This window comes from Maylandia zebra, linkage group LG16, assembly GCF_041146795.1.
Source record: "Maylandia zebra isolate NMK-2024a linkage group LG16, Mzebra_GT3a, whole genome shotgun sequence".
NCBI classification, from domain to species: domain Eukaryota; kingdom Metazoa; phylum Chordata; class Actinopteri; order Cichliformes; family Cichlidae; genus Maylandia; species Maylandia zebra.
Window position 1 is genome coordinate 4262571 of NC_135182.1, and position 22538 is coordinate 4285108.

The window sequence follows — 22538 nt, forward strand, 5'->3', positions numbered from 1 at the left end:
CATCCCCTCTCATGTACTCATTCTCAGTCTTTGCCCATTTTGGTCACAAATGACGAAAATCTGAACATCTTCAACTCAGCCACCTCCATCTTCAGTCGCTCCACCGTCCCCCTCCACCCGGCCAGGACTCTCTTCATTGTCCATTGCTTCCGATAGTTGACCTGGGGTATTTAAACTCATCCACTTTCACTGCCTCTGCTCCTTACAGCTTCACTGTTACACCTCCCTCCATTCCATTCTTACTTTTACTAAAACTCATTTTGCATCTTTTTGTACTTTCAATAAATTCTTAGTAAGAAACCAAAAACAAACTTTTTTCCCTCCACAAAAATCACTTGATTAATAACAACAGTCAACATGGAACATTTGGGAAAAGCATATTTTTGACTTGTAAACTGATACATTGTGAATCATTTCTTACACCGAGGTCAGCAAGTGAGGATTCCCTGTTCATACCAGGCCATAAGAAACCCTGTTGTGTTTTTCACGCTGCACAAATATCAACACAAGTCAATCAGTTGCCTCGTCAATCTTTCAACCCATTTTCTTGCTAACATGATATTATAGAAAACAGACATCCAAGGAGATCCCAGTGTTTTTTTTAATATAGTTGGCAATCAAAGATGATTTTCCTTTGAATCATTATTTACACATAAGTATGTACAATGGTCAAAGAGGAGCAGGAGGCTGTAGTCGCGCTGTGTGCGCATGCACCACAGAGGAGGACAAGGGTGGAGGAGGGCGGGGGTAGAAGTAGCTAGAGTTCATCCTTTCAAACAAATGTATGAATAAATCTAACAGCGGCTTATTTCACTCATCCATTCGACATCACCGGTATGTGTGCATAGCTCGGACATGGATTTGGCACGCACACACACACGCACGCACACAATAAATATACACACCCAGTATATAAACAATGCACTGACAATGTGCACTGGCTGATCCTCGTGTAAAAGTCTCATCTGATCACGTCCATGGACACAGAGCTACAGCAGAACAGAAATGCAACACACACACACACACACCACTACAATCGGAGCCTTTCGTGTCATTGCCGGGTTTATATTTGAGAGTTTCATTCTTATGTTTTCGTTTGAGTCAGAAAACATAAGGCTTTGTCTTTGTTAAAAATAAATAGAAGTTCTTTAGCACATCTATGTGCATTTTTGGAGACGTGAACATTTTAAAGATCTTTATACCCAAGAGTAGAAATACTAAAGCCTGTACTTAGAATCCTGTGCAGCACATTTAATCTATACTATGGAAAGAAGAGCAACACGTTCAGACATTTGAACAGGTAACCCGGGTTATTTTAGATTCGATTTGTTTTTTACTACTTCTTTGCATCAGCACAGATGGTGCGTTGGTCATTTTCAATAATAGCTCTACACTTTCATTTTTGGTGCCTCATGTGTGCTGGACTGACCTTTATCATGCTGAAATCATGTAGTAAACTTGGGAGATTATTATTATTATTTACCTCAGTACTAGGACAAAGGAGTCTGTTGGGATTATAAGATACGTCTCCAAAGACACATCAGAGTTCAATGACTCAAAAACAAGCAAAAATCTCAAATATATAAAAAAAAAAAAAGATGACTACTGAAGAGGCACACAACAGCTGGACACACTCAGTTGTTACAGTACTTGAGTAGATGGTCAAGGCGTACACACATCTAGGGCTTTGGTGCATCACGGGACAATCAGGAGTGTTTTTTTTCCTTCTTCAGTTCGAAATAGTACGACAGGCACCGATCTCACTGATCAGTCCGTATATATATATATATTTATTTATTTATATATATATATTTATACCTATAAATCCATTCAATGAGCTATGTACAAAGTATGGCAAAGAAAAATCTTTATTTAAACTTAATCAGCAGATGTCATTGGCTCTTCACTGGCTAGTCCGTAACGTCTGCAGTGGGTTTCATGCTTAGGAGTGAGTCCATACCGACAACCTGCAGCCGCAGAAATGGACTCATGGACCCGAGTCGTCCCAGATTTAAAACAATCTCAGTAGAGTCCATCCAGGCCACAGGTTCAGTCCTACGTGAAGGTTGTTGGTGACGCTGTCACCAGGGTCATGTGGCATTGACCTCCATGATGTGGTCGTCAGTAGCTGGCAGCACCAGGACCTGGCATGCATGGCTGTGGTTGAACACCTGTCCAGGGCTGAAAGGCTCGAGTCGTGGCATGGCCACGCCTTTCTGCTGCTGGTCGCCGCTGCCCACAGAGTGGACGCTACCCCGGCTGCGGATGCTTGCTGTGTCTCCCTGATCATCCAGCGTCTTGTCCAGCAGGGATAGGCTGTCGTTCTCCACGCAACTGTCTGAAAGCGCCAAGGAATAAACAAGTTACTGATTGTCCAAATGACAAAGAAGAAGAAGAAGAAAAGCATTTTGTACCGGAACGTTATTTCTAAGATCTGGGGATGAACTGCTAACAGGCCAGCAGATCAAACAGAGTGTGTAAAACACAAATCTATTAAAAATAAATAAATAAATAAAAATGAAAAAAACAAATCCTCTCCTTTTCAGTGTGAATGAAAACACAGTTCCACTGCAATCATTTGCTACATTTTAATGTGATGCTGCTTTTATGTTAAAATGATGAAACTATGCTAATGACACTGGTGTGAGTGGTGACACACTAACGGTGGTCAAATACAAGGCGGCATGGACTGTCATATTCAAACTTAGGAGCACCTTCTGAAAAACCCCACAGGAATCACCAGAGGGCGTCACCAATCCACACAATGTTCTGCATTGTGGCGTCACACAACACAAAGGTAATTCTAAGGTAAATAAAGCACAACCTGAGCAACTCCTAACTAGTGAGGCTGAGTAACTAATAAGCTGTGCTGCTGCACACTCTGAACTTCCCTTATGAATAAACATCTACAAAGGCTTGAAGGTTTAGCAGGTCTCACCGGGGTCTGGCTGAATGGCCACTGCTGCAGTGTGAGGCAGGTACTTCAGCACTTTGATCTTGGGGAAGGGAAGGTGTCCAGCAAACAGAGGCATCACCTCGATCTGGACTTTGTGGGTGGCGTTGGCCGTCATTGGCATGAGCACCATCCCTGAACTCTTCCCACACACCGCCCAGTTACTGCTGCTGTCAGCCACTGTGGACATGCATGCAAACACAACTATTAAAATTGTTTCACATTATCGAAATCAAACAAAATCAAACAGACTATTTGTTGCCTTAAATTATTTTGCCTTGTTTGTGTCTGGCCATGTGCAAAAAGGAGTCTGAAGAATAGTTTGAAGAGATGGTTTTGCTTGGAGTGCCTGACTCTTATACATATGCACATCTGAACAAAAGCAAGTCGATCTATAAAGTGATAAATCCACCGCTTCAGCTAATATCTTGGTATTTGTGAAAAGTGATATTAACTCTTACAGAACTACAGTTTTTGGCAAGCAGCTGATTTTAGGCACCAGCATTTCTACGTTGAGTGTTGTGTGAAATTAATGCCATTTTTATATTCTTCAGCCAAATATTCCTCTCAAATAACTGACCGGTCAACTAAAAATCTGATTTAATTAAAAGAAGAAAAAAAAAAAAGACAGAAAGGGGAGCTGATAGCATACCTTCATACATGAGCTTGGTGGTTTTGGGGCCATCGGTCTCAGTCTTGCTGTCCTCTGCAATCTCTCCCTCTGCTGGTTCAGTCAGTCGTGTTATACACACCTCAAGTCCACAGAGGACGCCAGAGCGGCAGCGCTGCTCACCAGCAGGAGGGAAGATTTCTGCTTTCACGCTGTACAATGTCTGATGACATGAATTAGAGGTTATCAGTGGGTGGGAGAGTTAATGATAATGGCTAACTTAACTGCAACTAAACTCCTACAATGAGCCATCCATACAAAGTAGCCACTTGCAAACAGAATTTGCTCAGATGTTTTAAAAGTCTTGATATTTAACGTTCTGACAACACAATCACTGCTTCACTTACGCATTTAGATGAAAAGGACCTAAATCTGGAGTTTAAGTGGACTTACAGTGACTCTCTCAAGCTGGAACTGGTAGTGGAAAGGTTTGTAGGCAGAAATGTCTTGGCTGAGCGGAGAAAAGTTGGCAGAGAAAACACACTGGAGACAGGAGGGCAGGTCGTCCTTCCACCTCACCTCCCACAAGCAGAACACACTGTGCTTACAGCACAGAAGCTAGACACACAAAATACACACCAGACATCAGTGCGAGTCCATGGATGATGTAGCTCTGATGTTTCTAATCGACATCTAAGATGGAAAATGTATTATGACATTGTCTATCCTGATGTAAAAAGAATCTGAAAACACTCTGGGGCTCCGTCCACAATGACAAGAGGTTTCCAGACAAATTAACACCAAAATGCAAAATCAAGAATAAAATAAGCAAAACAGTGCACACAGCCTATAAAGCCATCTTTAACCCAAAATATTACAGAAGGCATTCACCATATTTTAAAACTGGTGTCATTATTTAAAATAAAGGAAGATGTTTGTTAGGCTTTTTACCCCTTTCTGCTCACCTGTTGTGTTTTAGTGTTAAGAGACTGGAGCTCCAGCGATGCGTGCTGCTTCTCTGTCAGCTTCACTTCTGCCAGCGCAAAATTAACATCTGACACATTCTGCACACACACCTGGATGTACTTCCTGTGGGATCACGTCCAACAGGTCACAGGTCAGACAGGTTTGGAAAGGTAGTGGTAAAGACTGTTAATAAGTTAAATCTAAACTTTCATCTTTCCCAACAATAAAAACGAATTAAAAAGAGGAAGAGACTTGCCTGTTACCAGCAGAAAGCAAAGAGTGTTTGGTCTTGAAAGGGATGTAGAAGGTAAGGGCAAGCAGTGTGGAGTAGATCGACCACGGACAGTCGATAGACATCTGTGTACACACACAAGTTTACGTTTCTCAGACTATCAGCTATCTGGCAAATATGTATTTGGTTGATGACTAACAATCATATTCTTTACAATTTATGTCAGCTAACTACTTAAAATAGTCAATTGTTTATCTTAAAAAAGAAAGAAAAACAAAACTACAATATCTCTGGGCCCAAAGTGAGGTCATCAAATATCAAGTATAAAACCTTCACCACACAAAAACATCAATTCTAATGTGAAAGCATTAAAGTAGCAAACCCTCACGATAACTTAAAACATTTATTAGAATATTAGTCATTAATCATCTTATGGACAACTGATCGATTGATCACTAGAAAACATAATCCACACTATACACAGGTACCACCCACAGCTTGAAAACCAGTGATATGTAGCATGCTTCGTCACTCACATCTCCCCCACAGAAACATGTCTTGTGTCTCACCCTCTGATCGATGGCGGTCATCGGTGTGTCGGGATGACTGTAGCTCCGTGGTCGATGGCGGACCTCCCCATTAGTCAGCCTCTCATTGGCGGGCCGGTCAGCCCCGGACGGGATTATGCACAAAACCTCCAGCTGAAACTCCAGAGTGTGGTAGGGAGGGGCCGGAGGAAGGCTGATGCTCGTCACCTTTTCAGACGACTGAATGGACAAAGTGCTTTCACCCACCAACTCTGAACACAAGAGGGGGACAGAAAAGACGGCCGCGTGAAGCTTAGAGCTCCGTATCTATGAGTTTGTTTGTTTATGGGCACAACTCAGTTCTGAACCGAAACATGAACACCAAGATTCTGTGCAAACCCCACCCACCCACACAGCAGCACAGTGGAGATCCATATAGTTCAGACGACATTACTCAAATAACAGGTGAGATAATCTAAGCAGTTTGGCATGGAAAGAATGACAGCAGTAAAGTGGACTGTCAGGAAAGATCACTGCTCCAAATGACTATCTTAAAAGAATCATTTCTTATATTCAGTGTAGTTACTGACCAGAAGTAGGGCTACTGATTCGGGCGGTGCAGCTGGTGGAGGGCAGGATGGGCATTGTTTCTGTGTTGCTGAGCTGCAGGGCATCTCCTTTCTTCACAGTGTAGTGACCCGTCAGCAGAGTAAACTTCACCTTCTGAGGCAGACCAGCTAACAGTGGCTCTGAAAACACAGACACAACTACAGTGACGCACACATGCTGCGCTGGCTTATGGGTAAGTGGAATATTTATAGTCTGATCAGCTCAAACGAGCTGGTAAAACTTATTTAACTTTTTTTAAGCTATTGAGCTGTTAAAATTAAAAGTTAAAGTATTTTTCTGAACTAATCATTTATTAGAATTTATCAACCTCAAACTCTTTATGCTTATATGGTCATAATTACAGAAAACTATTAGAGAATTTAAGCTAATAAAGCTGCAAATAAACTCCAAGTGTAACAAACACAACAGCCCCAGACATGAAGAATCTGATTTTAATCAAAAAAAGTATTCAGACCTGAGAGAGGCTCCACGGTGAGCTGGGGCTCCTGAGAATAGACTTCATATTGGGCCGACGGGTAGATATGAGGCAGGATAAACTGCACCTCACCGACTGTGGCACACAGCTGACGAAGTGTGTAAGTACCTGGCTGTCCACTCTACAATGTAAACCAGAGGGACAAATGAGAGTGTGAGGGGGGAAAAGTTAAAGAGACATTTTATGACCGAAGGAAGGTCGCATCTTACTGGTGCCGTGAACGTGATGCTGTTGTTCCCAGGCTCTAATGTTACATCCTGCACCTTCAGCATTTGGGCTCCTTCCTTAATTCCAACAGTAGGGGGGCTGATACAGTTAGGCGTGTCTGGGGGTGAGTTGCTGTCATGACGACGCATGAGCAGGTGAGTGTTTTTACATATCACTCCTGTAGAGTTGAGAGAATTGTCCGAAGGACTCCTGTCCTGAATCTCATCCAGCTCTAATGAAGGCCCGGCGCCTGCGGAGGATGGAGGACCCGCTGATGAGTTACTCTGTCTAAACACTACTGTCCCTGGGTGCGTTCGTCTCTGAGCTCCCTTTGACCTCCCATGAGTCCCTCCATGATCCACCTCAAAGTGAATGCTGGCGACTAGTTGCTGGATGCGCACCGACACGGGCATCAAGCACCGCAGAGTGAGCTCCACCTGCAGGACAGCTCCAGAGTGCACCGAGGCTGCTGCTGGATGGAACTTTAACTGCGTGAGCTGTGCAAACACGCCCATGCTGAGGGTAACTTTGTGAGCTGAGAGCAAGAAGTAGAAAAAAAAAAAACACGTTAATGATGTGCACATTTTTGTAAATTATAAATAGAACGTGGATTCCAGCTGATTGGGAGTTAAACAGAAGTGCTTACACTGGTCTCCAGACTTGCCAGTAAAGCTCAGAATTTCCTGACAAAAGTGTTTCCTCTCGTCCGTCGTCAGATTTACATCACCAGCCAACAAAGCACTGGTTTGTAAGTAGCTGTGGGGGGTTGTAAAGGAAACCAAATAATTCATTTCACTACTTCAAAAACAACTTTTGGAAGAACAAAGCAGGAACCCCTACTTTACCTTCAAGGCCAAACCGAACCAGACAAGGTTTCACATCATCAGCGGCTCAGCCTATTTTAACCCTGACTGATGACAATACTAGACTAACTTATAGAAGGTCATGTAAATATTTTGATGCCATAACAACCGACTTTATATTATAAAGAAACTAAAGGACATATTTTTAAAGTACTAACTTTGACCAGTGCAACCATTTTTATGAATAGGAAAGTAGGAAAGTAATAAATGTGCTTCAGTGTTTAGTACTGTGAAGTAATGTTAAATCTTGGCACCACTGTGATGTTTTAATATTTGCCCATTAATTAGTCTCATGGCTCTGAAGGATACTCTTCAGTTTTGCTCAGCAGCTTCTGACACTCAGCAACCTGTCTCCTGGTGTGAGTCACAGGGAGGCTCCACCCCTCTGACACGTATGACTTCAGAGCTTCCTGTAAGAAGGTTTCCGCCCGCTCAGGATCTCCCTTCCTCCTGTGTTACATAAAAAAGACATATAAACAAATCATCTTGTTCCTCTTCATTATAGAAAATGATAGAGATCATCATCATCATCATTATTATTATTATTGTCATCATCATAGATTTTTATATATTTGTGAAGAAATTCTTTTCTTTTTTTCCTTTTGTACACTGATAAAGTTATTTTGCAGGTTATAATGTATGAAATTGCATGCAAATACTGCCCACTCACTTATTCTCTATTGACTGGCATGACATCAAATATGAGCCAGTAGCAGATGGACAGCCTATTTCTGGCATCATAAGTATTTGGTTTTTGACTATTAAGTTAGACCTCATATAGTTATGCTCAATATAATTAATGTCACTTAATTCCTCTCAATTATCTTCAGTCCTGTGTGGGTATTTATAGGCTCTAATTGGGAAACAGTTCTATAGTAGAAGCCTAATCAACCTGAAAAACTCAAACAGACCTGCCTATACCCTAATTAAACCAACAGCTTAACTCTTCCTTACATGTAGAACTCAGCCAGACTTTTTCCCACCAGTCTGGCAGACCGAAGCCGGCCGATGGCCTGGTACATTTCCATAGCAGCATGAGAAAGTTCCTGATGCAAGAAGGAGCCAACAAGGTGGTAGAAGAGAAAGATCATCAAATGAGCTGTTGCTGCTGAAGCTTTCAGGACATTACATCATTAAAAAAATGATGATTAAAAAAAAAATTGGATAACAGTTGAAAGAATGCGTCTTAACTTCCTTCTTAGTAAACCAATGAAATAAAATATCAAACTGTGGCAATATGTGTGGCTTACAAGATAGTGCCTTTCAAAAGCTTCGACAGACGACAAAGCTTCTTTCAGCTTTTTGTACGGGCTCTGCAAACTGTTGACTGTGGAGGAAGACAAAGGAGGTTTTAAAAACACATGTGGTTATTTATTCCCTTTCAAATAAGAGAGGCAGTGAAGAGTAAAGTCTAACCCTGAGGGTTCAGGCACACCATGGTGACTTAAGAGAGCTGCCATAGATCAAAGAGGCACTGTGCCTGTGTGTGCTGCACTGCAGAGACTACAACTAATAGCCATGTTTTTGGGAACAGCCTGTACTTTTAATCTAAAAAAAAAGTGACAAACTGAAAAAATAAATTAATAAATCAGGTGGTCATTACTGCCCAGCAAAGGTAGAATGTGAAAACTTACCAGTCTCAGGCCTCTCGTCCCCGAGCCCAGCCAGCAGATCTACAGTCCTGTTCAGGTCCTCAGAATTGGGTCCATTTTTTGACACTAAGCCACAGAGTTCCCCCAGAGACTTCAGCTGCAGAACGCAGAGAGAACACTCATTGGAAAAAGGCCATTTTATGTTCATAATACCTACTTCTTGGTGTTTAAATTATTACATAAAAGGTTAAGCACATTTCTTCATTCGACAGAAATGGACTGCAAAGCATTGGCAAAGATGTTTTGGAAAAATACAGACAAGTAACCTTTTTAGTGCTCTTGTATGTAGAAACTTATTAAAGTATTGGCAGGGGCGATGGCCTCCTACTAGGGCTGCCACGATTAGTCGACTAGTCACGATTACGTCGACGACTAATTTAAATATTTGATGCGTTGTTTGAGGCTTTGTAAGATCCCAAAAGACGCAGGAATAAGAACAGAAGATGGCAGCACTGCATGTACAAGGATGCCAGCTGCCGTTAAACCCCGAAGAAGAAGTAGCTGTGTCCCAGAATCCATAGCGCCCTGCTCAGTTTCCAACAATGGTGGCAGCTAGTTAGTTTTAATGTTACTCTTATTGTTCTTTCTGGGTCACAAAATAAACGTTTAACATATTTTCAGGTGAGAATGTAGCTGTGTAAACCTCAAATATCTGCTCAGTTTATCAAGACATCACATATTTTCAAAAGCGCTCCGACGTTTTCAGAGACGTCTGTTACCCACTAGCTCGATAGCTAGCCGGGGGCTAGGCTAACTAGAGCCGTGAGAACACCGGACTCCCGGCAAATCATTTTCAAACCCACCGCCGTCTTTCGCTACTCAGGTTAAACACGAAATATGAGTCACTTAGATAATTTAAAAATGTTATTGTTTGGCTTTTTTAGTGTTTTATTTGTTCCTGAGTAAATCGGTTTGGCTGAGATTAAAGTTATAGTTTTTACACAGCTGAATAAACGTCAAGCAGACAGCTGATTATCAGAAGTGTGAGATGTTCGAGAATATACTCCGGTGTCCTGTTATATTTTAGATAGCAAGGAGTTTATTAAACTTCACCGAAACAATCTGCAAATTTCATTAAAATTTAATAAACTATCATCTTGTCTTTATTTTTAGTTAGCACAGACCTTAAACACTTAAAGCTGTAAGCTAATGATAGTTATATAAGAGCAGATGCTGCTGGTGCAATAAGCTGTAGTTTTACGTCCAATGGATGATGATCTGATTAGTCGACTAATCGCAAAAATAATCGGTGACTAGTCGACTATCAAAATAATTGTTTGTGGCAGCCCTACCTCAGCCTCCTAGCAGATACACCTATGGTATCCATTTGAAGCATTTGTGAGCTACTGCATTTAAAAACCTGCTGCCCCGTAGGCTGGCGACCTTACCCCTTCAGCCTTTTTTAGGGCTGAGGGGTAAGGTCCAACAGATCTGTTGGAAGCTTAAAGGTGCTGCTAATGGGTTCCTTAAGTTATTAAAGCCCAAGCTTAAAAAAAGCAAGACTTTTGTTTTGTTTTTTTATTTTGTGTGTGGTACCTTGTCTGTAGCATACGCCCAGAGACCAACAGTATGGGAGCAGTTTGCAGCTAACTGGGCTGGATCACAGCAGCCCTCGATCCTGTGCAGAACCTCCAAGCAGCTGAGAAACACCCAACAGTCCAGGGCTCCCTCAAGGACCTGCACCTGAGTAACATAAGAAAGCATTTTAAGATAAGTAATGAAGTACATTTTGTAGAAAGAGAGGATGAAAGGCCACTCGTACCATTAGAAATGGTACGATCTGTGTTTATTACCTCCAGCAGGCGGAGCTCCTGTACACAGTTGTGGAGCAGCTCCAGCGCTCTCTGCGTGACCTCCCAGGGTCTCTGGAGGAAGATTAGTAAAGTGCACTGACGAGAGAACAGGTAGCTTCTCAGGTCTAAGAGACTGGCCTCTCCACGCTGGATGCTGTCCCTCTTCTCCATGTCAATGGGTCGCCGAAGCAACAAGCCACTCCAGTTACGCACTGGGGCGCAGAAGGAGCCGAGCCAGTTAGCAGTATCTGTGAAAGAAACGGATTAGCATGACCAAAAACAAAACTAGCGCGTACCTTTGAAAATGGAAACAAAAATGCAAACAGTGTTTCTTTTAATTAACAGAGACAAACTGAAACAAAGCATAATAATGAGGTGATTACGTACCTCCCGCTCCAAAGTTAAGGACATACTGGGTAAAAAGAGCATCCAGCTCATCATACTGGACCAAGGCGTCCTCAAACTGCTGCAGCATTTCAAAAACAAAGGCCAGCTCCTCCTGCACGACACACACATAAGACAAAACTGGAAATCAACACTTGGTTCCTGTAACCTTCTAGGACAGAGTTCAAGGACAGGATAACACACAGGCCTACATTCTGGCGCGTCTTTCCATGTACCTGGACCATGAAGTATTCACAGAAGCTCCAGCCCGGCTGGGTGCGCTTCTCTCGTAGTGTGCGCATTTCATCTTCGAAGCGGCCCAGGTTCTTGGTGAAGGACATGAGGAGGAGAGTTCGCAGCTTTAGCAGCAAGGAATTCCAGGATTCCTGAGATCGAGATGAGTCCTTCAGAGGATCAGACAGAACTACACACCTGGATGAAAAGACAAAAGTCTTTCATAAGGAAGATTCAATCCACAAGGCAGCTTAGATTTAGCAAGCACTGATTACAGAAACTGCTTTGAGACAACATGTGAAAGAAAGCAATTAATTACTATTATTTCACTTTTTTAAATAAAAGTGAAAATGTTTTTAAATTAAGTGAATAAAATAATTAAAACATAAAGCAGTCTGTGGGTTTCTAATTGTGAAAATCATCCTAATAGTTCAGCTAAAATTGGCATTTGTAAAAGTTAAAATTTCAACTCAGACTCTTCATGTCATCCCTTTGGAAATCAGTAAACTGCAGCATCTAGAGAACCTCTACGATAGACTTTCAGAGAATGTCTCTAAATTCTAACATCGAGCACATTTACATCTGTTTTGTACATTGTAAGTGTAGAAATAACTTATAGTACACTTTCTCTCCCTAGACTGCATCACGCTCTGCATTCATCACTACCCACCGCTAGAGCTTCACAAACTGTGTGTTTTGGGATAAAAAGAAAGGCTCTCATGACGTTTTTCAGAAACATAACATCAAACAATCGTTACAAAAATCAAATAATCATTTCAGACTTACACATCACATTTCAAATTACTCTGTAGAACAATTACCTTTGACAGTTACTCCAGAAAAAGAAGAAACTTGGGACTAATAAAGCATTGTAAAGGGAGTCAGTGTGTTACACATCGTCACGTCTTTCTAATTTCATCCAAATGAGTTTGTTTAGACAGGAGGAGCCTGCTAACCTGTCACTCTGCTTGTTGCAGAAGTCACTGCGGATCTTGTCCACAATGGATGAGCGAGGCAGGATGTTTGTCTTGTTCTTCTTCTTGGTATCATTGGTCTCCACCACAATGATGACCCAGTCTGATGAGCCGTGGGTCCTCAGGCTGTTCTGCCAGCGCATCATGTCCTCCTTCACGGAGCTCTTATACATTTCTGTATCCTACAATAAAGCACATCATTTTGCTTAGTCAGGCATTTTATGAAGACTTAAAGAAAACTGGTGCTGGTTTAAAAACAATTAGTCATCAACCCAGACATTGATGTGATTTAGTTCAAGTTATTTCATTTTTATAATGCAATTAATTACCTTTTTGCATAGTGGTATATATGCACATATGCCTGTTCAACTGCTTGTTAATGGAAATAACTACTCAGCCAATCACATGGCAGCAACTCAATACATTTAGACACGGTCAAGACAACCTGCTGAAGCATCACAATAGGGAAGAAAGGTGACTTCAGTGATGTTGAATGAGGCATGGTAGTGAACCTAGTGAAAGTGGGCTCTCTGGTTGATGCTAGAGGGCTGAATAGAATAGCCACAGAGTAACTCAAATAACCACTTATTAAAATCATGGTATGGAAGGCAGTTTGCTTAGAGAGACTAGAAAATAGACGACTGGAAAAATGCTGCCTGGTCTGCTGAGTCTCGATTGTTGCCAAGATTCAGATACTAGTCTGTGGCAACAACACAAAAACACAGATCCGTCCTGCTTTGTTTAGGCTGGTAATGGTATAACGGTGTGGGGGGTGTCTTCTGAAACACTTTGGGCCCCTAATCATTGTGTAAATGCCACAGGCTGCCTGAGTATTGTTGCCAACCATCTCTATCCCTATGTAAGCACACTGTACAGTCTTCTGATGCTTGCAACAGGATAGCACACCAGGTCACAAAACTTGAACTGGTTTTGGAACTTTACAATTTGTTCACTCCACAGTCACCAGATCTCAATCCAATAGAGCACCTTTGGGATGTGGATGGAACGGGAGATTCGCATCACGGCAGCCAACAAATCTGCAGCAACTGTGTGACACTATCATGCCAATATTCCAGAGTATTAGCAAGGTGTACCTGGGAAATATACAACATCCACACAACTGCAAATAGCTCATTTCTTTGCACATGTTTTGGCTTGAGTATCATCACAGTGCACTATATACCTGCGGTTTATTCCATCCTAGACGTTGGCCAATTTTTTGCCAACACCACACCACAGCAGTACAAACATATTAATTTTATTACAGCTGTACTTTACATAATCAGGATCAATAAAATTTTAACTCATCAGATTGTAACTAAAGAGCAAATGAAGAAAAACATGCTTCCTCTTTAAGAGCATTTTGTACCCAGTGAGAATATTTCAACATCAAAGCATATCAGGAAACTGAAACTACAGAAAGAATGCTGGCCAGCGAGTTTATATTGACAATAACTAAACCTCTGTATCTGTGGGGTACTGATGTGGTGTTGTGACTGGGATTTGCCAAGTGGCTTGCTCTAAATGAATCCCGCTCGAGGGTGGTGTTTGTTTTAAATTGGCTGGAAATGAGAAGAGGTGGGCTATAATATGATTAGTCAGTTATTATATAACAGTCACCCGCCAGAAAGAAAAAACTGAAGTCCTGGTATTACACAATGTTTTGGAAGTTAACTTTTAGTCAGTCAGGACCTATTTGTCCTAAAGTGACACAAGTTACCAGAAAATAACTTCATCTAGCCTTTATGATGTTTTATTCATTTATAAATAAATAAAAAAGGTTTTCTTTCTTTTAAAATGTAGCTATGGGATTCCCATATATTCCCTTTTCAATTATAGCGGCAGATTACTTCAGCCTGACAGTCCTGTGACTGAAGAGGCTGACCTCACTAGACAAGAATGGCACTGCCTCCAACAGTCGGCTAATTGCTTGGCAGTTTTGTCATCCCACAAGCTGAGTGTGAACAATTTTATTTAAGCCGCAAAGTAAAGCCTGCATTTTACATTACTCGCTTACAAAATGCAGATGTCTAATGTGCAGGAGGACACGCAGTACTTAGCCAGCATCCTCATTACCTCCATATTCAGCTTTGTTTCACTTGTTAGAACTTAGTTCTTCTTTCAAACAAACAAACAAGCAAACAAAATAAGCTTTTGAAAGTGTACTGCTTCTGTGTTTGGTTTCTGTACTAATAGTGACAAAGTGACTCAAGGAAACTGCAAAAGAAGCACCTTGGGGTTTAAAAAGCCTTTGTTTCTTTACTTAAACAAATTAAGCAATTCCATTCATGTGGTGTGTGCGTGTGCTTGGACAGCAGCAAGTTGAATATCACATACATTATTCAACTTTTCATTAAGAGCTGAGCACCTTTGCAAGCATGACGCTTTGAGGAAAACCACTACAGTTCTGGGACACGGAATTAAGAAATGCTCTCAAATCAAAAGACCTTGCTCTTGAATAAAGATGGGACTAAACTCACACACACTTTGCAAAGCTGTTTGTCAAGGAGGCATTGGTTTGCTTGCTTTTACAAATAAGAAAGCATTCAGGTTTTACAAAGGCAGTCTTTAACGCAGGTATACTACACCCACAGTCCTTAGGAAATGTCATGAGTCATGAGCTGATGACTGCACTTCCTTAAACTAACCAACTGCTCAGTCAGCACCAGCAGCAGGTTCCTGCTTCTCTTGTTTTTCTCCCATCTGCTTTTGCTTTTGTCAAGTTCAGTTTAGCCTGGCTGCGGATGAGCGAAAGCCATCCGTGTAATAACAGATAATTGCTGAGAAAGGCTCTGCAAACGAGATACACTTGATGATGGGTTGTTCAAAGCTTTGTGTTTATATGGAAAACAACATACATGTGCCTGTCAGCCTTGATGGACGTCACATTTCCATATCTTGCACTCAGCCACCTTTCACCTCTTTTAAAAAGACCCACCTTTGAAAGTGTTCCCGCTGCATTGGTTTCTTCACAAACTGCTGGTAACGTGATCACATAGCCACTTTTATTTTAACTCGCAGTTAAGACCCAGAGCTGCAATATTCACCTGAACGACAGGTGTGGAATACCGCCACATCAGCACTGACATACGAAGACAATAAGTGAAAACCAGAAGCAAAGACATAAGACCAAGTGTCATGTCGGTCTAACTTCTGTACTGATACACAATTGTATGCTCACGTCTTCAACACAACTCAAGTGCAGTAGAACAGTACGCTACGTTATAAAAATAGTGATGTGCGTGACCGGCAGAAGCAACACAAAAGCAGCAGCTTATGCCAGAAGATGCAACATCAGTTTTGTTGCACAGCATCATGCGAAAGGGGATGAACAGTGAGCATAAAAGTATAAACACAACACTCATCCAGGCAGTCATATCCATCTTTAAACACGCATGGATTAAACAAACTCTGCTTTATTACGACTCGACTACTCTCACTTCCTGTACAAAATGTGCCAACACCTTTCCAAATTTCGCTTGAACAGCACCAAGTCTTTATCTCTCTGTCAGACAGCTATTTGATAAAGGCGAGTTTATGGAGCTTTGAATCAACCTAAGGACCCCCCCAAAGACAGGCTAGAGAATACATGCTCAACCTGATCTGACAAGCAGAGCGAAATAAGATTGTGTATCTGTGTGTGCTTTGTACTCACACAGCAGTCAGTCCAGTAGATGTGGAGGAAGGGGAAGGTGAGAAGAGCCTTGTTGCCCTCCTTTGGGAGCAACTCCTCTTTAAACTGGACAAAATTAGCTTCAAGGAGGATCATTTTTGGTGCACGGCCATAAGTCCTGCACAAAAATGAAAGCAGAGCATCAGTATACAAACACAAGTTTACAATGACTACAGTTTATAGCACAAAATGTCATCTTTCTATCGAATGGATTCTTTTGCCATAAACCCAACCTAATAAACTCTAAAATATCCATGAAGACAGAGCATCATATCTTTAACTGTATCACCAGTAGAATCTGTCTTACTGATGTAATATGTACCTCACACTGTCTTTTCAAATATATCAGGAGGAAACAGAAGCAGTATCTTAGAAATGGTATTACTACACGCAAGTTTCCATTTTGTCCTCAGAATTGTCGATGTGTTTTCTGTTGGATGAAGATAAATGCTGCTTTGTTAACTTCCTGTTATAACAAAATGGGAAAATTAGATCAAGGATGTAAAAAGCCGCCCATCTTCACTCAATGTGGTTACCGTCACCACAAACAGATGGATAAACTGATTCTGGCCGAAGTCATAACGATAACAAAACCCTGAAGTGTTATATCCACGCAGTGCAGATAACAGCTCAGAAAAGACCATCAGAAGCTCTGCTTGCTATGCCAGCTCATAATATTTTTAATACACAACAATATTCACTTTGCTTTCAAATGAAACATCATGTCTCAGAGAGAATTACATTATCAGTATTCCAGTCATTAAGGCAACTCTGGCGATTAATAATAAACCATCCAATATTACTAAGTACACCTCTGAGATCAGGTTAATGTCTAACCTTGTGTTTTTCTGTTGCTACACTTCATGCTCAGCCAAATCAACCAGTTTTTGTCTTTACTGCAGTTTAGCTGCACCTGTAAATGTCATTTATGGTTTGTGATGAACGGACCTCCTACTTCCTCTTTTAATTCTTTACACCTTTGCTTCCTCTAGAACGTCTCTCATTGTGCTCTGCTCCTGAGGTTTTTCTGTGTGATCAATAAATGTAATACAAATGTATTGTGTTGTTGGTGAAACACTGACCTGTGAAATTTGAAAGGAAAGAAGAAGAAAAACAAACTCACCTCCTCCACTCCATTGGCTCTCTGGGAAGCTGTTGAGCCAATGAGGTATAAAGAGAAGTAAACAAGGCCTGATCTCCAGCACCTGAGACAAAAACAGGAAGACAAGGTGGGTTAAAAATTAGGTCATCGCAAAAAAAAAAAAATGCAATAGTTCAAGGGGTGGTAATGGAATATTGTTGTTAAAAAAAAATTTTTTTCTCATGTCTTCTTGACAATAACAGTTTCCCCGACCAGCATAAAAGGATGTCACACCTGAGTTAAAACAGAGCGAGCAGAGGCCTTATCCAGGTAACTTCAGGGTTAACCTTTCATTTTCTGTTCTACGAAGATGATTCACTTCTTATTAGGGTAAATGGCCAAGGTAACCTATGATGTGACCCAACCTGTTCCAGATTAGAGATCAACAAGTATGAAATCAACCAACCTTCTCCGCAGAAAATAGCGTCACTATTCCTGGATGCTCCCTGGGTGGGAACAGTACAAGGGTGTAATATCTTTATGTTTCCCTGATTAGAATCAATAATCAATAATATAGATGTTTAGATGCTTTATTCTTTGATTCTTGTTTTCTGTTGGCAGCAAACAATTTTACAATAATCAGTGTACAACAAGCATTAATATCTGATCCTAAAACAGGACACCTACACTGTGCTTGCCGCCCGTATCAAATGTGCTTGTATAAAGTCTGAATTCTGTCTCTGTGTTTAACCTTTACTCTCAAACCCTTAAACAGCACAGACTCTGCATCTGAGAATAAAAACTAAATGCAGTTACTAGAACACGGAACACACATCAAGAACACCTGCTCAATAAATCAACTTAATTTCACTTTGATCTCCGACAAACTGAAGTGATTTCCACGTCTCCTTTATCAGCCTGTAATCTTTAATGTTTAAACTGGTCCAGTTTAAAGTTTCAGCGCTCTAATATGCAGCCACCAACAGCAGCGCTGAGAGCGCGCTTAAGGATAAACTTATTAACTGGAACTAAAATCTGGATTTCATCTTTTCTTCCTTTTTTACAACAGTCTTGCATTTTACTGTTATATTTCTGTTCTGAACAACTTGATAACATTTCTGTTGTACCTGTCATAGGGATCATTCTGGGTGGTAGAAAAGTCACATGATTCATCAAACACCTCCTTGTCAGATGCTGCCAACGCCACTTTGATGTGAACACACAACATTGACCGAAAAAAATAAGAATTGGGAACAAAATGCAAAGTGAATTCTTTTTTGTATGAAAATATCAGAAATGGAGTAAACAATCACTGCACAATGTGACAAATGGTTTTTAACTCTAAACACCTTCAGAATCTGCAATAAAACCTCACCAGATGCAAAGACAGTCAAGCTGTGATGACACTTTAATTTAGGGAAAATGTTGTCAAAGTTTTCGTCGGGCTAGTCTGGCAGCATCAACCTCCTGCACTGCACTCTTCTTCTATATCTGCTGCCTCCTGTTTAACAGCCCTCTGGGTCTAAATGATGTCAAGGTTTCCAGAATAAAGCCTCCTCTGCTTCCACAACATCATTCTTGGGATTTCTACTTCTTTTTTTATGTTTAAAGCTGTCCAGGAGGCAACTGTACACAGCTCCAGACTAGACTATTAAACTACACAATATTAGGAGCACAAATAGATTTTTTTAAACCCCTACTTCTCTCTTTTCTGCACAGCAAACGCATGCTTCCAAAAAGCAATAGAAATACCCTTGTATTGTAACTGATTGCTATGTCCTAGCACAAGTGCTACTGTTGTGACAGAGATTTCTAGCCATCTACAGCTTATCATTAAACAAAAAGTAAAAGAAAAAAGAATTCATTACAAAGCACATTCACTTTTATTCTAAAGACAGAGCTACTCAAGCTAAGATATTTACACAACCAAAGTTTAACACTGTCAATCCTTTCTTTCATCACGGTGTCATCTGTAAATACAGTCTGGACTAGCCTTCACAGTCGCAGTCATTATATTCCCACACATGGCTCAACATCCGTAAAAGATTCAACTGACAGAAAGCAGAAAAAACTACAGATCAATCACTGGTAGTAAAGAAAGCACATACCTAAAGCCAGGGATTTGAGTTAAACAGTCTATTTTTCTATGCAGTGCCAGTTGCTATAATAGAGCACATGATCAGCAATGCAAAAATAAAAGTGCAAAAACACGCATGCATCAGCACCTGTTATCACAGTGCACTGCCCTACACAGAGCCAGAATCAGCCATTGCTATTGGAAAAACAAACATCTGATTTCTTTTGCTACATGACTCGTTGTTCACGCCCCACCTGCGATTACAAAAAATAAATAAATAAATAAAAGAGTCCCTCTCACTCCTGCTGATACTGCTTTGATACAGACCAGGGTAGAAAACTACAAAAAGAGTTGTGACTGTGACTATGACATAATGGTTCAGACATGCAGCTTTTAATTTAAGGCTCCTCTTCCATATGCCTCCTACACTCCGTGAATCCACTTTTACCAGCGCGGACTGGTAGAGTCACCACTCCTGCAGAACAATGGTGTCCAATTTTAGAAATTATCAAGCTGTCATTCAAGGTAGATGTGTGGGTTTTGATGAACAGTGACTAGCACTTGTTTAAAGCTACACTGCAAACAGGCCACAGCCAGTGAACCAGTGTGAAACCATGTTTTCTTTGAATACACTTGAAAAGTAAAAGGAAACCACATGGTTTATGAAACAAAATGTAACCAAATATCCCAAAAGGTCAGCACTTCAACCTCAACGTCAGGTCAATTTGACTCTTTTGTGGCAGTCCTCGATGTCGCCAGCAGTTGTCCATCAGACTAGAGATGGGGATAATAGTTACTGCTTTTTCTGCGGGGTGTGAACAGGAGGACCAGTCTAACCACCACTGGCAGCAGGTGGAGAACTGGTTCATGTACCACCATACCCTCCACATTCTGACCACACCAGAACATGCATGTGGATCTTGTTCACCCTAACAGTGCCACAAATATCAGTCAATTCTGCCGTTTCCTTTGCATCAGTGCCTAATACACTGAGTGAGGTACATTTGCAAAAGCACTCCTTAAATCGCTTTTAAACACACTATTTAAACTTCACTTTTCCACATCCAGCGTTAATATTTTTTTTCTTTTAGATCTTTTCCTAAGCTTTATCAAACAGTTTCAGTCATTAAAACTAACTAAAAAGGTTTTGTTGCCTCTGCCCAAATAAAACCAAAATAAATACCAAGTGAAAAACAAAATTCAAAGCACTGAGGACACAAAGAGGTTAACCTAACTATTGTATCAAATACTAAAATCTGTACGACTTCAATAATGTGCCTGTACCGTCATCACAGTGACAAAATGTGAACTGGTCATTCTAACAGTTCATGTCTTCCTGTATACTCTGTAATTTGGTCAATTTAGCACAAACAATTCAGATTTGTTGTTCTAATCTGAAAGCGCCATATTTAACTGTTGAAGTTCAGCATTTTATCACCCACACTGGGATACTGCAGTTGTTTGTGTTAGCTCAACAGTTCTTGATATACCCAGTGCAATGCAAACAATAATGAACTTTGGATGTTCACAAAAGCTGCTATTGAAGCTGCAAAGCAAACTGATGATCCTTGCATTGGGTTAGCTGCTCTCACACACTTGGCACATTGCTGCTCATCTACTACATAGACATACTCTGATGTATCCCTCCTCATCGCTAAATGTTGCTGAGCGAATCAATGTTTCATCATATGTTAATTCTGCTATCATCAAGAACACAACCACACACTATTTGAGTGGCATAAGCTCTGTGTAAATCAATGATCACACGGCCAGAGTAAACCAGAGTGTAACCCGAGGTCTCCACTTATGCACAATTACAATCACACACACGACACACAAACTGCGTTTTCAGTATCCAACTTGAGACAGTAAGTAATTTACACAGAAACCCTGACAATAAATCCTGCAACAGTAGGGTGTCATTTTCATTTCATATTACATTTACTGTTAAGAGCATTACAATCTCTAAGGCCTTAACTTCATATTTTATATCTGTAAAAGGACCTATTACTACAGAATGCAACCGTCTAGTGTAGGACACACGATAACCCGTATGGAACGACAAGGGACCCCTATATCCACACTCTGAGATCTACCTGCGATTTCGCTTGTGAACCCCAATGTCTGAACGTCAAAGTGTGCCACCAATGATTTTCATTCATAGTCCCATTTCCTAGAGCCTCTATCTACTCTTATACTTGCGAAACATACATACTGCGAAATCAGATGAAGCTGGCACCCACCACCATTGTCGCTCCCTAAAATAATAACCCCACCAATGAAGCTTCTACCACACTCCACGGGATTTATGAATGGCAAACCGAGCCCAGCTCTCACTCTTCACTGTGGCAGCTACTTTTCGAGGTCCCGACAGGGAAAACTGTGGCTGTATAGCAAGGAACAATATGATACCCCACTAAAACTGCAGCACCTGTCCGTGACGTTCTATCGTTAGCTGGGCCTGTTAATCAGTGCAGCTAGCTAAGAGACCGTCTTTCCTGAGAACATTTAACACGAACACGGCGCAGTATGCACGTCTAAAAATATTACAGCCTAACAGTTTGGAAATAAGCCATCCCCAATTGCTATACACATAAGCAGCGACTACAAATTGGTTATTGTAAGGGGGACAGCTAGCTTAGCCAAAATAAGCTAATGAATGCAGCTAGCAGGGCTAGCTGTCAAGACCATAAAAAATAAAAGAGTGAACGTCTCCGTTTAACAAACACTCACATGTTACAATCGGCTTGTTTTCCATGGTATAGATGATTGGCTTTTCCTCTTGACCCGCCATATGTGTTAGCGATAGCACTCCATGAAAATGACATACAAACAGTGCTTTATTATTAGTAAGTGCTTATGTATGCAGTTGTGTTGAATCGATGGGGCCTGTGTCCCCACTGCGCTTCCGGGAAGTACGTAAGCCGTGCGTAATTAAAGGGCCAGCAGGCGCTTTTCGCATGGGGGATATAAATGACAGGTTTGTCAGGAAGCCAGCATTTTTCTGTGGTGTGCTGTGCACCAATTTAAAGATGTGCGTGTGTTCTAAAATTATGAGGATGAGGATTGGAAAACTCCGTTGCGGTTTCTGGTCCTCTTCTTTGTTTTTCATTCGGGCGTAGTTTAGAGCAAGGATCTCACCACGCTACACTACAGCTGCACGTTGATAGATGGTGTTAACAGACGCAATTTAGTCATAGGGACAAT

The 22538-nt window shown here is 41.1% G+C and overlaps 1 protein-coding gene across 1 annotated transcript; it reads right to left on the minus strand.

Annotated features, from left to right (window-relative positions):
* Positions 1 to 582: 582 nt before the first annotated feature.
* Positions 583 to 22247, minus strand: trappc10 (trafficking protein particle complex subunit 10). Its single transcript, XM_004568942.3, has 23 exons — positions 22065 to 22247; positions 17297 to 17378; positions 16156 to 16291; positions 12483 to 12682; positions 11529 to 11724; positions 11296 to 11407; positions 10909 to 11156; positions 10652 to 10798; positions 9098 to 9212; positions 8714 to 8790; positions 8418 to 8509; positions 7773 to 7913; positions 7247 to 7356; positions 6603 to 7135; positions 6373 to 6514; positions 5879 to 6037; positions 5331 to 5560; positions 4786 to 4886; positions 4529 to 4652; positions 4017 to 4181; positions 3606 to 3786; positions 2939 to 3133; positions 583 to 2338 (listed from the first exon to the last, which is right to left on the minus strand). Exons 1-23 carry the CDS (start codon positions 22123 to 22125, stop codon positions 2091 to 2093), a joined length of 3795 nt encoding a protein of 1264 aa, XP_004568999.1. The 5' UTR covers positions 22126 to 22247; the 3' UTR covers positions 583 to 2090.
* Positions 22248 to 22538: the final 291 nt, after the last annotated feature.

Bases quoted from the DNA above. Each gene is read 5' to 3' on its own strand.
- trappc10 (XM_004568942.3), bottom strand. From the start codon at position 22,125: ATGGCGGGTCAAGAGGAAAAGCCAATCATCTATACCATGGAAAACAAG. The intron at 17,379-22,064 runs GTGAGTGTTTGT...TTTTTGTCTCAG, and splicing joins AAACAAGCCGATTGTAACAT to GTGCTGGAGATCAGGCCTTG. The intron at 12,683-16,155 runs GTGAGTACAAAG...GCTTTATTGTAG, and splicing joins TCTACTGGACTGACTGCTGT to GATACAGAAATGTATAAGAG.